This window comes from Pelodiscus sinensis, chromosome 8 (assembly GCF_052426305.1).
Source record: "Pelodiscus sinensis isolate ZL-2025 chromosome 8, ASM5242630v1, whole genome shotgun sequence".
NCBI lineage: Eukaryota > Metazoa > Chordata > Testudines > Trionychidae > Pelodiscus > Pelodiscus sinensis.
The window spans coordinates 13,524,875-13,542,369 of NC_143059.1; the positions used below are offsets into that span (position 1 = coordinate 13,524,875).

The following is a 17,495-nucleotide window of genomic DNA, read 5'->3' on the forward strand; positions in this document are numbered from 1 at the left end:
GTGTAATGCTTTCCTTTCTATGGGGTTGTAGGAGTGTTTGTTGTTCCCATATGTGGTGATTTGGCACTCTTCTGTGCTTTAGAGGCACATCATTATTTACAGCCATTATTTCAGTGGGGGTGGGGACTGCAGTTTTGGTTCATTATGAACAGCACGACTTTATAAATAAAGGGCTAGATCTTCAGCTGGCATAGCTCTGTTGATAGCAATGCCAATACCTTGACTTACACCTCCTGGGAATTTGGCCCATTAAAAGTTTTCATCCCACATGGAAAAGTGCCTGAAGAAGATAATTGCTTGCAATTAGTAAATTGCTTACTTTTTTTTTCAATTGCTTTGAAATGTCAATGGACATAAACACTTAGAGCTGTGTCAGCTGGCTGAATACCACTAAGCAAACCATTCCCCAGGAACCCAAGACACCTGGCCTTGTTTGTTCACATTTGACAAACTAATACCGTTGTTTCTCCATTCTGTCTAATAAAAGTGTAATTTGTCCTTAAGTATACCTTTTCAGTGTGCTCAGAACAGCCAAGCAGCCCTGAGCTCTGTGACTTTCTCTGACCCTCACTGAGCTCTTAAAGTTCACAAATGACACACTAATCCTGCTTGCTTTGAAGTCTCCTTTGGGGGGAAAAAATTAGTTCCTCGGATCTTAGAGGCAAAACTTCTCTTACTCCCAAACACTGGAAAGTGGCAAAGGAAGTAAGAAAAATTGCTCTGAAGTGGGAACGCAATGTTATCCCCTGAAACAAGATTGTTTATATGTCCCCGAGGAAACCCCCTCCAGTCAACTGCTGCTTCTCTTCTGGATGGCAAGCCATGCCACGTTGTGAGATCACTGCTTATGAAATGGCTGTTTGCCTGACTCTCTCCTACCTAAGAAAAGTAAAGATAGGACAGGCAGCCTTCTTAGGAACCAGATTAGACATGGGACTAGCTCTCTTTTTTTCAGGATATTACTCAACACAATTGTATTTTTAGTACGGTGCATCCATGAATAAATAACACCACTTTGTACTGGTATAGCACTTTTCAACCAACGATCAGATGGTGAAAGTGTGACAGAGGTGACACCGCTGTGCCTAAGGTAGTTTCAGCCCAGATTTTGCAGACATTTTGGTTTACCATTTATCCATGTGAATCATACCACTGAGCATCGTCTGGCCTGCCCTCCTATATCAAATTAACTGTGATCCTGTTTGCAGGATTGGATCTTCTCAAAGCCCACACAGCAAGTCCGTGCTGGACTCAGGAGCCGGTACTGGAAATCCAGTATCTCAATTCCACATTCTAACCACAGTTAAAATGATACACATTTAGAGTAAACTCACTTACTTTGATGGAGTGTGTACAGAATTTTACTACTACGCTCAGAATCTGGATTTGGGGCTTTTTCTACATGTTCTAAACAAGACTGAGACCTCTAGCTGATGCCATGATAGGATAAGCTGAAGGCCATTTCACATTGCATGTTGGGCTCTATTAGTTTATCTCGCTAAATCCCTTTAAATAAATTCGTGGTCTCTAGGACTTCAGCACTGAAAGGCTGGGCTGGAGGGTGGCTTTGGTTTCTGATGCTTTTGTGCAAAACCAATAATTTCACCTTTTCCTTCATCTTAACATAGCCTGTTAAAAGTAGCAAAGACATGCAAAGAGTCCTAACATGTTCTCCCCTGGTGATATAAAGTAATTTATAACTGCACTATGCATGACTCCGTGGACAGTATTTGAATTTCCATTGTGAAGAAAGTGGTTGTTTTCAATACAATGCTTTGAGTGAAGAAATTAATGGAGCAAATGAATACTAACACCCCCAGGTGCTGCCACAATATGAATAAATGATGAAGAAGGTCCATCCCTTTTTTTGTGGTGCAACCTGGCTGACTCAAAATGGATCTGAGATACAAAAGGGTAGCAGCACTGGCTTCTGGCAACATGTAGGACTCGTACTCTGAAGTAACCTCTTCCTTCCCATCACCTGATGAAACAATTTGCACGTAACCCCATGCAGCATGTTTTCCCTGGCTCAGATCCTTCAGGTTTTTGCACAGGAAGGGACAACGGCAAACGCTGACATTTTCTGGCAGGGAAGGAATTTAAAAATAACCACTGAGACTAAGTCGCAGGTATTGAAAGACGACTGTGACCAGTGATGAATACTTAGCATGAGGTCAGTCAGTTCAACTTGTTCTGGGACACTGCTAGAGCTCTCACACAAGCCGTGGTAAGTCAAGTTGGGTTGGATGGGAGAGCTCCAAGTTGCTCAACTAACAACCCAGCAGGGGAGCTCTGTATCTGCAGTGGGAATGGGCTGAATATGGCCATGGAAATGCTGAGATTTAGAAAACACCACCAGTCCATTTACTGTCCCAACTGTAACTTCTTTCACTTGTATGTATGAATACGTTTTAACTGACAAAATAGGTTGTGCATTGTTCTGATCATGTAATGTGTCCTGCTGTGATGAAAATTGCCTAGATATACAATGAATTGGTTTTAATTTCAGATTGATAAGTTATCTCTTTCCTTGCTCAGATGATAGAGCAAGTGTTCAGCATAAATGCCAGAAAATCTAGCTATTGTAGGCACTTTTGTGTTTCCCATTACTCTAGCATGAGGGTACTCAACTTTATCATATATTTATCTTCTTGATCAACCTGGTAGGTAAGGAAATGCTGTTATCCCCATTATATAGATGGGGAATTGAGGCAAAAGGAGACTAAATGACTTGCCAAAGGTGATACGGGAAGAGTTTGAAGGAAGAGAAAATCGAACTGACTGGACTCTAATTCCTCTCTGATTTTTTTTTTTAAGAAAAGAGAGGAAGAAGAGAGGCAAAGAGGTGAAGAACAGATACGACAGCAAGAGGAACTTAGAGCAAAAGAGTTGTACTTGAGCCTCAAGCAAGCTCAACAGCACAGCCAACACAATGAACACGAGGACCAGGAGTGGAAAGAACAGTGTGAGTAAGCGTAATCAATGAATGAATATGAAATATGCACAAGCCTTAGCCAAGCATGTGCAAAGTAACACATGGAGCCGTAATACACATGGAGACACAATAATGTGGTTGAGGAAGCTGCTTTTTAAACACCCATGGAAAGAAACATTGCTTTCTTTGACTGACTTGTCTTTTATGAGGTAAATTCTATGCCCAGCTTTTCAAAATGCCTTGAGTAAAAAAAAAAAAAATGCATTAGTGATTTTTTTTTTACTTTGTGCAGTATAAAATTGCGCACAGTTTTGCTGCAAGCAGCCAATTTGTTCTCATGTTGCAAATTTCATTCATTTTGCCAATTTCATATTTTCTTTCTGGATAAGGTTGTATCATCATTCATTTTCTGCAGTGAAAGCTGCCTCTTGTAGACAGCACCATAGAAAATGATTGGAATCTTTTTCTATAGTCTGGTGGGGGAAAAAATTCTGGTAATCGGTATTTGAACATCTTATGCTAGAGAATTCATCTTTGAGGAGACAAAGATTGTTATTGTCTGGGTATTTATTCTAATGTGACTGAAGAATTCCTTACAAGCAGGTAAGGCAAAATCCTAATGTTCTTGCTCTGGCAAATTTCCATTGATTTCAAAGGAGTGTTCTAAATAGCAGTTTTGAGCATGATCTAGAAAAGATCTTTATGACACTGTTATCACAGCAGCATTGTTCAGCTTGATTCCTAGCCATACTGAAATACTGTATAAGTGTCATTACAGCGACTGACAAAAATTTAGAAACGTAAGAGTCACTTATATTCAGTAATAGCCAAGTAGAGGGCACAGTGCATGCATGTCTGCATGTGCTATATAAGAGATTACCAGTCATTTTGTATAAGGGTTGTTTTAACAGGTTATAGGGAATAAAATACGCCTAGCTGTCTGACATGTAGTGATAACTATGAGATATAATGTGTGTCCTCCTTACCGTTAATGATAAGAATTACACAGTTATTTTGAGGGAAGACTGTACTTCATACCCGCTCACCTACATTGATTTGAAAATTCAACATGAAAAGAGGAAGAAACATTTAGAAGGTTTTAACCTGAAAAGCAATAATGAGCTAATTGTAAATAGCTCAAAAAGATGAATAAAGTAAATGCTTAAAATGATCTGGGTCAAGGATAACTGTGTTGCATGAGATAATTGGGGAACTCATGAAGTAGGGAAAGAAAAGCTACAGAGGTAGTATGACGTAGTATTACTAATTTACATACATTAAAAGTAAAGGCAAACCAACAGCAGTAAAAGGAATACCTCGAAATAGACGATGAGGGTGGATTTTTGTTTTTGTAGTTTTATTCATTCATTGCAGGAGTTCTTGAAGACTGATTACCGAAGTCCTGTTGCCTGACATTCATGAGACTAAGTCATTAGGTACAAAACTAATTTGATATGTAAGCGATACTGCTGGCACTAGCAAATATGGTAGCTGGCTGCCATCTGTTTTGGTTTGAATAACTACTTTCTAGATTACATTTTCAATGAAGACAAGATAATTTCCTGTGGAATTATTTAAATCCAGAATTCTGTGAATTTGACATGGCAAAAGATATCCTTTTGTACTCCGGGTCACTAAGGGACTGGTGAGGTGCAGGGGAGAGAACATTTCAGTTTTGAATGAACAGGACCGTTCTAGTCTACACCAGCTGACAGCCTAGGGTTGCCAATTTCCTAACCGCAGAAAACGGAACACCCTGAGCCACCCATTTTCCAAGGCTTTGCCACTCACCCCATCCCACTCCCTCCCTCCCATGCTCTTCTCTATCCTTGCTCATTTCCACTGCAGTGGGGTGTGGAATTGAAGTGTGAGGGGGATGAGGGCTCTGGCTGGTGATGCAGACGATAGGGTGGGGCTGGGAATGAGGGGTTTGTAGTATGGGAGGAGGCTCAGGGCTGGGGCAGGGGATTGGGCTGCAGATTTGGTGAGCGAGTTTGGGTGCACTAGGCTGTTTGGAGTGTGGGTTCTGGGCAGCATTGACCTCAGCATTTCCCTGGCAGTGGCAGCATGTTCCTCTTGCTCCTACATAGAGGGGTGGCCAGAGGACTTTAGTAACTAGTCAATGGGACCTGTGGAGCCAGTGTTTGGCAGGGCACCTGGGGACAGGGACAACATTCAGAGCCCCTCCAGTTTCTCTTTCACCTAGGAGCGACATGCCCCTTGCTTCCTGGGAGCCATGTGGAGGCAGGCATGGAGCCTGATTGCCTTGCTGGTGCTGTGGTCAATCAGATGTTTAGATGCTTAGTCAGTGCTAACCTTGAGCCACCAGGGTTGCTTTTTGATGGAGTATACCCTGCGATAGACTGGCCTAGAGCGAGGTATTTTAGCATCTCATTCTGATGATGGATACAGAAGCAGGACATTTGTAAGACTGCTGTCGACGGGATAATCTTGTATATGGAAATTGGCAACAAAACAAAATACTACGCATTGTACTGTGTTGAATTTGTTCTGTTTTTAAAATAAAGCAAAAACTGGATCATTTTCCAAAATAATTCTGCGGGATAGGGATCATTGTAGGAGAAGTAGGAAAATGAACAGGGTAAGAGAGGAAGCAGGTTTCAGCCAGTTTCCAAAATGGTTCTGAACACATGTTTTCCTACTTTTGTCTTAAATTGTGGTCAATCAACACTGCTTTGATTGCATCATTTTTTCAGACCCATTGAAATAGTTTATTTTTATAGCACAGGCAAATCTTCTCTTATCCTGAAATTGCAAACAATGGACTTGTAAAATACCACAGAAAAAATATTTAATACCTGTAGATGAGATTGAGTACTGCAAAATGTATTTGTGGAATAAATTATTTGATGGAAAACAGCAGAATGTACTGAAAACTAGTGAAATTACATATTCATGAACTTGGATGCCCTTTAGTCCTCCTTCGACGCCCTTCAACTTACTTGCTTAGCATCAGGGCTATATGCCAATGAGTAACTTGCTCCCATGTCTGTCACTTCACTTCAGTTTCTCCCACGAGACTCGATTTACCTCTCATGCCGGTTTTGTGCTGGCGTGTAAGTCTGTTGAAGTCGATGAGGTTACTGTTTAACCTTGGTAGTGTCGACAGGAAAGTCAGGTCCACTGAATCTAAACCGATTTAAATTAGCGTAAGTCATGTGAGGAGGAGTGCAAGAGGAGAACATAGCAAGAAAATCAACAACAGGAGCATTTAGAATGCATAGGTGAAAGTAGGCCTATGTCAATCTAAAGAGTGTAATGCCACTGAGAATTCACATTCAAAATGTGATCTAGCATGCCTTACTCCACTTTGGAGGTGTTTCTTTTGGTTCAGGCTTTAGGCTCCCTGTTGCAACATTGTAGCAAAAGTTTACAGCACTGTTAGCCTTGTAGTAGCTGTGTTTTGGCCCCTATCCTAAATACTTGCTAAATAAATAAATAAGCACATTCCCATGCAAAGGAGGCATTGGCAGATGCAGCATTAGCATCTTTTGCCATTCTGCACCTGCAGCTGAAGCCATATTACCCATTAGGAGCTGGGCCAGTTTCCATCCTGTTTTATCTTCTTGAAGTCAGCCCCCTGCATTCAGCAGCAACAGGGGTCAAAGCTGAAGAGGACCAGCAGTGCTAGTACATCTGTTGTGGAGGACGAATGTAGCAATGATATTGATGACACTACTAATTTATTTAGTAGATGGAATTTAGAAAGCAATGAGGATTCATCTCTCATCATCACATTATTTCTCAGCTGTGTATTGCCAAAGCAATAGGCACAGCCGAAGAGTTGCTAATTTTAGTTTGTTGTTCACCTCAGTTCACTTGATTGTGCCAAGTAACAATAAAAGTCCTTAGAACTGCAGTAATATCACTTTGCCATAGTTAATTGAAATACATATTTTTAGTGCTTTTTAATAGACTGAATGTCTAACGTGGAATTCCTTGAGTAACTGCCACTATAAAAACAATTGGCGTTGTAAATGTAATTATACATTAAGATTCCACATGCTGGACAGAAGATAGGAATGTCTTGGAGAGCAGCTGTAGGTTGATACATGTGTATTAACATAATAAATCATTAATGGAATAATGGGACTAAGATTAGTGGGAAAGAGTGAATCTAGAAGTCCATATTTCAGTGTGCTTGTTAAGAAGAGGAGTTAGTTTGGAAGATAGGCAATGTTTAGATCCTGCTCAACTTTTTTCCTAACCACATGAAAATCCATCTCATGGATCCTCAAAGCCTTTCTATTGAAAGACCTATAATATTTTTTGTACAGTTGCAAACATTGTAAAATACCACAGAAAAATGTTTAATACCTATAAATGGGATTGAGTACTGCAAAATGTATTTGTGGAATAAATTATATGATGGAAAACAGTAAAATTTACCGAGTACTATGTTAATTGAACAGTGTTTGACTAGGTTTGTTAATTGCCAATGTGAAACTATTATTAACGAGAGAGGAGTGGCTACTGCAAAATTAATGTACATTTTTGTTTGATTTTTTTAAAAGGAATTTGCTTAGACTGTGAACACAGCCTCTTTGTGTTTGCTTTCCATAAAAAAAAAATCAAATGAACACATTTACTAGCAGGAATATTTGCTGAAAGAATTACTTTTAAGAAAATAGGCCCCTGTTCAGCAAAGCATTTAAGCACATGCTTAATTTTAAATATGTGCTTGAGGCGCATTGATTTCAGTGGGCCACGGAGTCCGTGTTGAATAGCTTTAAAGCTTTAAGATAAGCAGATTTGTTGTCCAGGGCCAGGAAGCATACTGCAGAATATTTAGGAAGTCCGTTTCCAGTAGGAGAACAGAAACATATCATGTGACTTATCCATGTTGAATTTGAATATTAAATAGCCCTTATGAATTGCACAAAAACAAGATGCAGACTTAAGAATTATTAACAAGGGCACAGCTGAAGCAAAATCTTTTAAAATAGGATGCATATTCATGACACTTCTTTTTTTTCAGAACTCACCGTGCTCTAGCTGTGACTCATAGCACTTCAAAAGCACAAAATAGACCATAAAAAATGGAGAACTCCTAATTTTTCACAAATAACATGACTCAGTTCCAGCACTGCATGAATTAATCCACATCTGTATTAAAGGATCTAGCATTAGAATCCTGTCAGAACAGCAAAGAGGGATGTTCCTGAGTCGACATGAAATTAAAAGGCAGTGTTCTACTTTCAGTAAAAAGAGAACTTTGGTATGTTTAGCAAATTGCAGGGGCCAGTAAACTGATCTGAAATAAATAAGGCCAAATCAAATCACAGCCCTGATTCAGAAGCTCAAATGTTCCAGGGTTCCAGCTAGTTGGTTTCACACTCCCAAACTGCAAATTAGGGTTGATGGATTTTCCTGGACTTCTTTCTGTGATCCTCCGCCCTCCACCTGGGTGGATTTTTCAAATAAGAGGAAATGTTGGGAATTTTTGTGGAGCAAATTGTGCAGCTCAGAAAGCCCCATCTCTATATCCTGATTGGTCCCTCCCCTGCATCCCACCTTGCTCACCAGGTAAACACTTCTCAGCCAGTCTGCCTGTCCAACTGCAGGGATTGAGACCCTAACTGGGAGGGGTGCCAGGACCAGGTTTCAGCTCTCTATCCAGGGGAAGGAGAGGCCCATAGAGAAGCACTGACTGATGGGCTGGCGTTGCATCCCTAGCCAGCACCAGCTGCCCTGCCACTGTGACAGGGAGCAAAACAATGCTCCCCCCCTAACTTGAGTGTGATGCTTCAGGTACTCCCTGAAGTACTTCTCAAAAACCCCTGCCTACTATACCTCCCCCAAAATATCCTCTCCTAGTACACTCCACTCCAACTCCCCCATGTTTTCCGCACCATCCCCCAGCAGTGCCCTGTGTTTGGGAACTGGACATATAGTAACCCTAATGCAAATTCTTCTCTTGTTCACTACCCCTGGGTTGACAGAGAATGTCCCCACCCTAGCTGCTGGCATTGCTGTGACCCAATAGGAGGGAGGAGAACAGGGTGCTGGGCTTGGACTCAGACTCAGCTTTGTGTGTGACCTTAGCAAATTGACCCTTGCCTCGGGTCGCAGTTTGTAAAATAGGGATAGTATTTCCCTATGTAACCCACACACCTAGGCTATGTCTACATTGGCACCCTTTTCCAGAAAAGGGATGCTAATGAGACCAGTCGGAATTGCAAATGCCACGGGGGATTTAAATATCCCCCGCGGCATTTGCATGAACATGGTTGCCGCTTTTTTCCGGCTTGGGGCTTTGCCGGAGAAAAGCACCAGTCTAGAGGGGATCTTTCGGAAAATAAAGCCTTTTCCGAAAGATCCCTTATTCCTGATTTTAAGTAGGAATAAGGGATCTTCTGGAAAAGGCTTTATTTTCCGAAAGATCCCGTCTAGACAGGTGCTTTTCTCCGGCAAAACCCCAAGCCGGAAAAAAGAGGCAGCCATGTTCATGAAAATGCCGCGGGGGATATTTAAATCCCCCGTGGCATTTGCAATTCCGACTGGTCTCATTAGCATCCCTTTTCTGGAAAAGGGTGCCAATGTAGACACAGCCCTAGTGTGGTTACTGAGCAATGCAAGTGGTACCTAGACCACAGCAACAGTTAAAACCAAGAGACCTCTACAGCATGTGCTGGGAGCCAGCTGGCTTTTAGCTTAGAGGGTCCTATACTCTGCTTCAGAGATCCCAGGTTCAAATCCTCCTGGTGGTAGGTTATACCTGCTCCCCAGGGAAGGCATGAGGACAACATCCACTACTTATATGAGAGAGTTTGTCTGCCCCTTTGCTTATGAATTCCTCCTAAACAGTAGGAGCTAAGACCACCACATTTGATATGCAGCTTCCTCTTATAACTTAAAGCAAGGTCAGGATTTGATTGTTCCAAGAAAATGGAATATACCTGGAATGGGATTACTTCTCATAAAACTATTCAGAAAAGAGACAATATTACCAGGCAGGTGAAAGGACTAGCTGGGGGGCTGCCCTCTCGTCCAGGACTGCCCCAGGCCGACCCCTCCCACCCCCAGGTGCCCCTTATGGAGAGTGGGGGGTGAAGCTCCCCCAATTTGTGGGGTGCATTGCTGGTTTTTCCCCTTCACAAAGGAGTGAGGGTAAATTGCATAGTTGGATGCCTTCCTCACTCTGGCTGGGGAGCACAGGGGCAGACAAACCTGGTCCTGCCTTAGTCAGGGAACATACACCCTTTCTCCAGTTGTGCCCACTGGAGCTATAGCAGCCATGGAAAGGCACTTCTAAAATGGCCCTAAGCTTCTGCGGTTAAAAGATGGTTGGGGTAGTCCTCTCTCCCCATGAACCCCTCATCCCCAACCCCTTCTCTGAGCAATTATTCAAATGAAGCCTGTATGTTTTCATTTTATTTTCCAAACCACAACGATTAATTGACTTAAGGACCCGTGCAATGTCTTAGGGAAAATGTTCTGGTCCATTAATAACGGAGGGTGGTTCAGATACTGTAGTGAGGCGGGTCTGTCATGGGCTGGCTAGCCCTTTCAGGCAAGCCATGCCCAGTCTTGTCTGTAGTCAAACAGCTCCCTCTGAGTGTGATGGTTATTTAAACAGAGCTCTGGCTACAAGGAGACCAGCAAAGGGGAGTTCCCTCTCTGGAAAGGGCCTGGAGAAGGTAGGCTGGAAGAGACCCATAGGGATCCAGTTGGGGCCTCGGCTGTGGGGCTGAGAGAGGGCCCGTGAATAGCAGGAAGATCCCTAAGGGAAGCTGCCTAAAGGATGCAGGGAGGCAGTAGGGGAAACCGGCTGGGAGAAAGGTGCATCAGAGGAGCACTGTAGGGCTCAGGAATAGGGGCCAAGAAGCAGTGGAGTTCATGCAGCCTAAGGGGGGGGGGGGTAGAAATAACGGTCCTGCTATGTAGACACTCCCAAAATTATTTTGGAATAATGTCTGTTATTCTGAAGTAATGCTGCTGTGTAGACATGCCCGTAGAGGACAGCCTATGCCCGTGATTCACAGATTTTTAAGACCAGAAAGGACTATTAGATCCTCTATTCTGACCTTGGATGATTTTATGCTATGGGTGTCTTATGTCCAGTGACAGTGAGGTGTTAAAAATACACAACCTGTATCCAATCGGGGAAAATAATTCATTCGTACAATGAATAATACCAGAATGCCAACCTCCTTCGGCCTTCCTATTGACAGGATGGGAGATGGAAGGCGACTGTGTGTTCTGAAAGATAACAAGTGGTGCAGAGATTGTAGCTGTTGCATGTGTAGGCAGTCAGCATGACAATACCTGCGTGCGTCTTGACCCTCCGAATAATCTGGAGAAGAGGCAGAGTCAAAAGGACACTTGAGAATAAGGATTTAGTTACCCAGACTTATATTAAGGACAGGGAAACAAACAAGTGTTACAGCTACAGGTCCAAATGCACCTTTATTCTTCCATGAATAAGGTCATAGCAGGGTGAGATCAACCCCCATGACGTGCATGGTCTTGCTGCCTGGCTTGAGTGAGCTAGCTATGGAGATGATAGGACTATGGATGAACGTTCGCTGTCCATTCATTTCCCCATATCAGCATGGGCATTCCAGGCATAAATTTAATGCCACTGCCCTTGGATCATTAGCTCCTATGAGTTCCCTCACCCTCTTGGTGGCTTCCCTAGGGGGAGGTGAAAGTGACAGCACAGCTCCGGCAGTTATTATAAAGATATAGATCCTCCATCAGCTGTGTAGGTATCTGTGAGTGTTGGAATCCTAAACCCCCTCTCACTCTAAGAAATGAGACGGGGAGAACTGTGCCCTTTGCTTACTGACAGATCGATCAGTGGCCCTGCAGGTCCATGTGTATTCAGGGCCAGCTCGAGCCATTCCTGCGCCCCGGGCAGTGGGCGCGCGACTCATGTGCAGCTCTGCCCCCGGGCGCACAGCACATGCATGGCCCTGCCCCCCAGTGCCCTGCGCACCTGACGGATGCAATTGGGTGCACAGCGCCTGATGGCAGCTCTAAGGGGCACTGTGTGGCCGGGCGTGTGGTACTCCTTACAAATGCCATCAGGCGCCCCCCCCATGGGTTGGTGCCCCGGGCAGCTGCCCGGATAGCCTCCCCCTTAATCCGGCCCTGTGTGTATTTTTGTTCAGTTTTTCTGTTACTTCACTGTAGAGTCCATAAGAGAAGACCATTGTAAAATACAGAAAGACAGAATTCAGCCGATGTGTCTCTGTGTATATCTGTGAGAAGGGCTGTCAGTTAGGTCATGTCTACATGGGGGTGTTATTTTGAAATAACTCCTCTTATTTAGATATAACAAGGCAAGCGTCCACACTACCAAGCCTATTGCTTTGAAACAATGGACTGGTTATTTCTTTTCCTGTTTGTGAAGAGGAATAAGCTTATTTTGAAATAGCTATTTCGGGAGTTATTATTTTGAAATAACTTATTTTGAAATGAACTGGTAGAGTAGACATAGCCACACAGACCAAGGTTTCTCTGGAAAAGGCTTGTTAATGTTAAATTGTTCCAAACAATGTCATTCTTCCTCAAAACACAACTCTTCACACAAAAGGCAACTCCCTAGAAATGTCACAATATCTTTTAATTGAACAGGAAAATGTGGTCTAGGTCACTCGTGCCTACTGATATACAAGTGTCGACTAAAGCCAGGACTCTAGGCATCTGCCCAAGTCTCTGTTGAAGTGTTTGGCTATTGCTGAGTGAAATGGAGCATGTATATGCTTTTGCTTTTTTTTTCTTCCTATATGCTCCCTTCCTAGATAAAAGTGTTCTATCGTGGGAAATCCAGTGTGTCTCTATCAGTGGAATACGATGCTAGGGAATTCAAGTTTCTTTACTCAGAATTATGATTCTGGCTGTGATACCATTGTGACAAACAATGACTATTTTCCAACCTTATTTACTTACCATGCAGCATTGCTCTGAAGATTCATTGCTACAAAGACAATGACCTTATTTAGAGCATTGAGAATTGTTTTGCCTCATAGTCTTAAAAATAAAACAGGAAAGCTTTTTAGGTTATTCTGTTGCCCCCACTCAAATTACATATTGGAATTACTTCACCTGTAGGGTGATCAGTGAAAACTATTTCTCCATTTTCCATACTATGTAGTAGTTCAGTACAGTGGCAGAGGCAGAAGGGCCTATTGGAGTGGGCCCTGACTTCGGGTGGGTAGGCAAGAATGGGGGGAGTGGGACAGGAGGGATGGGGGGGTTCAGCCCCAACCTGTTCAGGGGCAGAGTGGGATAAGCTCCAACCACAGTTCCTGGCCAGAGTGTCAGGGCAGAGAAAGGTAAGTCCTAGTTCCTCAGCCCTGCTCCCTGGCACTCTGACCAGGGTAGAGAAGGGCAAGGCCAGTCCCCACTCTCTGATTGGAGCACCAACTGGGTTGGCAGGAGGTGGGCCTGGAGAAAAAAAGGGTGGGTCACTTACCACTCAGGCCCACCCATGGCTACACCCCTGGTTCAGTACTCCACCCAAGTAAAAATTCAAGGTGAAACTTTAGACAGACCGAATGTGTTTACTTCACCTGTAAATCTGCCAGGTGCATAGATGAAAGCACCAGACTGAATCCGGATAATTTTTTCTTGTATCACTTATTAAATCCAATCTCTTAATATGCTTTCACTCCAGCACACCCCTTAAGCTTTGATGTTACAAAACCTCTCAGGTTTGTGGACATTCATTGGTCCCTTGTTTGCTTATAGATTTTTCTTGTGAGGACTGCTCTTTCTTTTTTTATTTCCTGGCTCCACTGAACGTTTCCATAATTCACATAAATCAATATATGCTTATGCTTATTTTACCTCAGGAGCCAAAACCAGAGGCATGCAAGCAGCATCATGAACTGTGGCTGTCTAGCAGAATACTCAAATGCATGCATTGCCAGTCACAGGTACCACGGCAGAGGGAGAGAGGTAGTGCACATGTTGCATACAAAACTATATACTGCACAACTCGAGCCTTTCTTGCTTTTTAAAAATCTTGTATGCACTAAGAACTGCACAGTAAGAATTCATTTATCAGCTCACTTTTTTTCCCCGGTGCCTCAAACCCCATTTTGATGATTTTTAAGACATAAATATCTTCAGGCAGGCAAATTATTCCAGTACAAAACAAACCCTTTACATCCAGTGAAGCAAATATTAAAGAGTCAAGCTATTGCCTCCAGTAGCAATTATCAATCCTGCCATGACTACCGTGACTTAGAAGAGGGCTCTTGGAGCTAGAACAAGTATGTGTATATTGTGCATTGCAATGACAGAAAGGGTATTGTCCTTTTTTCCTTTGATGGGGAATGTTTTTTCTCCAAAGGTAGTGAGCAACATATTGTGCATGCAGGTCTAGCGCCCACTGAGAAAACCTATGAAAGAAAAGTGTAATAAGAATAACATTATTTAGATTTATAATGGACACAGTTAATAGCCTCTGTTATGAAGGTAACAAAATCATTCCCTTTATGCTCTTTTGTTTCTAGGCTCTTGTAATTTTTGGAAACCTTCTCTTCTTGGGGAGATGATTTCATCTGACACTAGTGATGGTGATAATAGTTTCTGTGTTACTGGCCTATCCTAGTAATCCAATGGCGATGAAACAGGAATTAAATTCTTAACTCTGACCTTTGGAATGCCCAGTTCCAAATGAAGAAGGGTTCTCAAGAGGCCTGAATCAAAGATGTGTCCTCTCTGATGGCTGCACTCAAGGAGGGCAGCCTCATCATTCCAGATGATGGAAATTATGGTATTTTACATGAAAACTGTAGATTCAGTGACACTAAATCATTTGGTGAGCTTGTCGGTTGTGCTGAGTTCTTCATTTTGAGGAAGACCATCAGAAAGACACCAAATGTTCAGACACTTTTAAAAATGAATACTGTGTACAGATGTGGTCTCCACACCTCAAAAAAGATATTTTGGCCTTGGAAAGGATTCAGAAAAGAGCAACTAAAATGATTAGGGGTTTGGAACGGGTCCCATATGAGGAGAGGTTAAAGTGACTGGGACTTTTCAGTTTAGAAAAGAGGATACTGAGGGGGGATATGATAGAGGTCTATAAAATCATGAGTGGTGTGGAGAGGGCCGATAAAGAAAAGTTATTTATTAGTTCCCATAATAGAAGAACTAGAGGACACCAAATGAAATTAATGGGTAGCAGGTTTAAAACTAATAAAAGAAAATTCTTCTTCACACAGTATGTAGTCAACCTGTGGAACTCCTTGCCAGAGGAGGCTGTGAAGGCTAGGACTATAATAGAGTTTAAAGAGAAGCTAGATAATTTCATGGAGGTTAGGTCCATAAAAGGCTATTAGCCAGAGGATAAAATGGTGTCCTTGGCCTCTGTTTGTCAGAGGCTGGAGAGAGATGGCAGGAGACAAATCGCTTGATCATTGTCTTCGGTCCACCCTCTCTGGGGCTCCTGGTGCTGGCCACTGTTGGCAGACAGGATACTGGGCTAGAAGGACCTTTGGTCTGACCCAGTATGGCCGTTCTTATTTTCTTATGTTCTTAATGAAACATTTGAGGGTTTTTTGAGAGATTTTATTTATTTTTTAAATCCGCAACCTATTAAAAATGGTAGAAATTGTAGCAAAAAGTTTAGATTTTGCTAAAAAGAAACATTTTGTTCAACCTGAAGTGTTTTTTTTTCCTTTTCAAAATTGCCACAAAAACAATTTTTCACCCTGTTCATCATCACATGCCCCTCTGTGGCAATCCACAGAGGATAGGACTCAGTCAGGGTACATCTACACTGCAAAACCTAGGTTACGACACATGTTTGGGAATACCTCCCTATCTGTCCACGTGCAAATCAGTTTGACCCAGGTCAACAAACACTCAGGACCCAGGTCCTAGAACCCTGCTCATGGGTGGATGGGTTAGAACAGAGTCTCCCTGAACTCTGGTCCCAGCCCTATCATTTTGAAGTGTGGATGCAAATGAAGCTGCAGACCCAGGTTAGAAGGTCTGAGTAGTGCAGAATGTACACATGAACATGGCTATGAAATCTGAATCTGGCAACTGTAAATCAAGTTTTGCAATGCAGGGTGCATGCTCAGGTGTGGCTTAGAAACACCAAGTCTACAAGCCCAGGTGCTGCAGATCCAGGTGCTCAATGCAGTGTAGACATACCTTTCTAGCCTCTGCTACAGAGCTTGGTTCTCAGATTGAGACTCGGATTTTATACTGCTTTACCAAGGCATAAGCTGCCTTTTCTCTCACTTTTAATCCATTTTCTATTTTTAAAAAGTGTGTAGGCGTGTGTGTGGTAGGAGTGAGACAACCAAACAAAACCCCCACAATTAGAAGCATTTCTTATTTCACATTTGTTTTTTATTACCAGTTGCATTGAAAGTAACTGACAACTGGGACTCATATAGCCAATGAAAGGGTTATCTGGCACTTGGGCCTGGTGAAGCGATCAGAATATCCCAGGGAACTTAAAAAGAAGAAAAAAAATATACTCGAAACAGTAGGGAAAGGAGGTTCATAAACTTTAGCCTAGTATTCTCTGTGATCCTTCTCCTAGGAACTACTCTCCATAGTGGAAAGATACCCTGCACATAGCTCACAAATTATTTTTGTACTATTTTAAAGACTATTTCAATGTAAGCAGTTGTAATCTAATAGCATTACATCTCAACATGGTTTGCTGTTGAGCTCTGATCCAGCAAAGCACAGAGCAAGTGTTTAACCAGATGAATAGTCTCACTGAATCCAGCTATTCATGTGCAGAAGTGTTTCTCTTGAACAGGGATGAGGTCGTGCCCTGTAATGGTTTATTGCTATTAACCGGTATTCTATCCATTCTCAAAAATTGACCAGTGAGATTGGACCACTTACCAGACTTGGACACCGTGACACATGTTTTCCCCAGTTTTGGATCCACACCTGATGTCTCAGAGGCATGCATCCCTATGACATGCCTAACATACTATGCAATAAACTTAAAAAACAACAAATGGTCTGGTAGCACTTTATAGACTAACAAAACATGTAGATAGTATCATGAGCATTCGTGGGCATAGCCCACTTCTTCAGTTGTAACATTAATTCCGTCCCAGCCTTGATGGTGATGAATTTATGGCTTGGAATAAGAGTTCAGAATTATTTTATCTTACACAACTGCAAGGGACGTTAGCCAAACCATGATTCAATCTTTTAATGGCATTTTCTGTGTTGGAATCTGAATATTTTTAAAATCAGATAGTAGAAGGTAAATAATCTACTATATATTTGGGAGAGTCTATCTGTCTGTCTGTTCAAGAACTCCTCCTAAACGGCAAGAACTAGGGCCACCAAATTCGGTATACGGCTTCCTCTTAAAATAACTTAAAGTAAGGTAAGGGTTGTGCTGTGCCAGAAAAATGGAATGTACCTGGAATGGGATTGGATCTCATAAAACCATACAGAAAAGAAACAACCACCAGGCAAGTGAAAGGGTTGGGTAGGAGCACGCCCTTCTCCCCACCTGGGACTGCCTTAGTCCCAAACCACCCACGCTCCAGGCACCCTTTGGGGAGAGTGAAGCTCTCTTCAGTTCATACAGGAA

At 42.5% G+C, this 17,495-nt stretch overlaps 1 protein-coding gene across 1 annotated transcript in view; it reads left to right on the top strand.

Annotated features, from left to right (window-relative positions):
• SH2D4B (SH2 domain containing 4B) overlaps positions 1-17,495 on the top strand; it is a 112,913-nt gene that overhangs the window by 37,524 nt on the left and 57,894 nt on the right. The window contains exon 4 of the mRNA XM_089780062.1: positions 2,818-2,965. Coding sequence (XP_089636188.1) covers positions 2,818-2,965 — 148 coding nt within the window. The remainder of the gene's footprint in view (positions 1-2,817; positions 2,966-17,495) is intronic.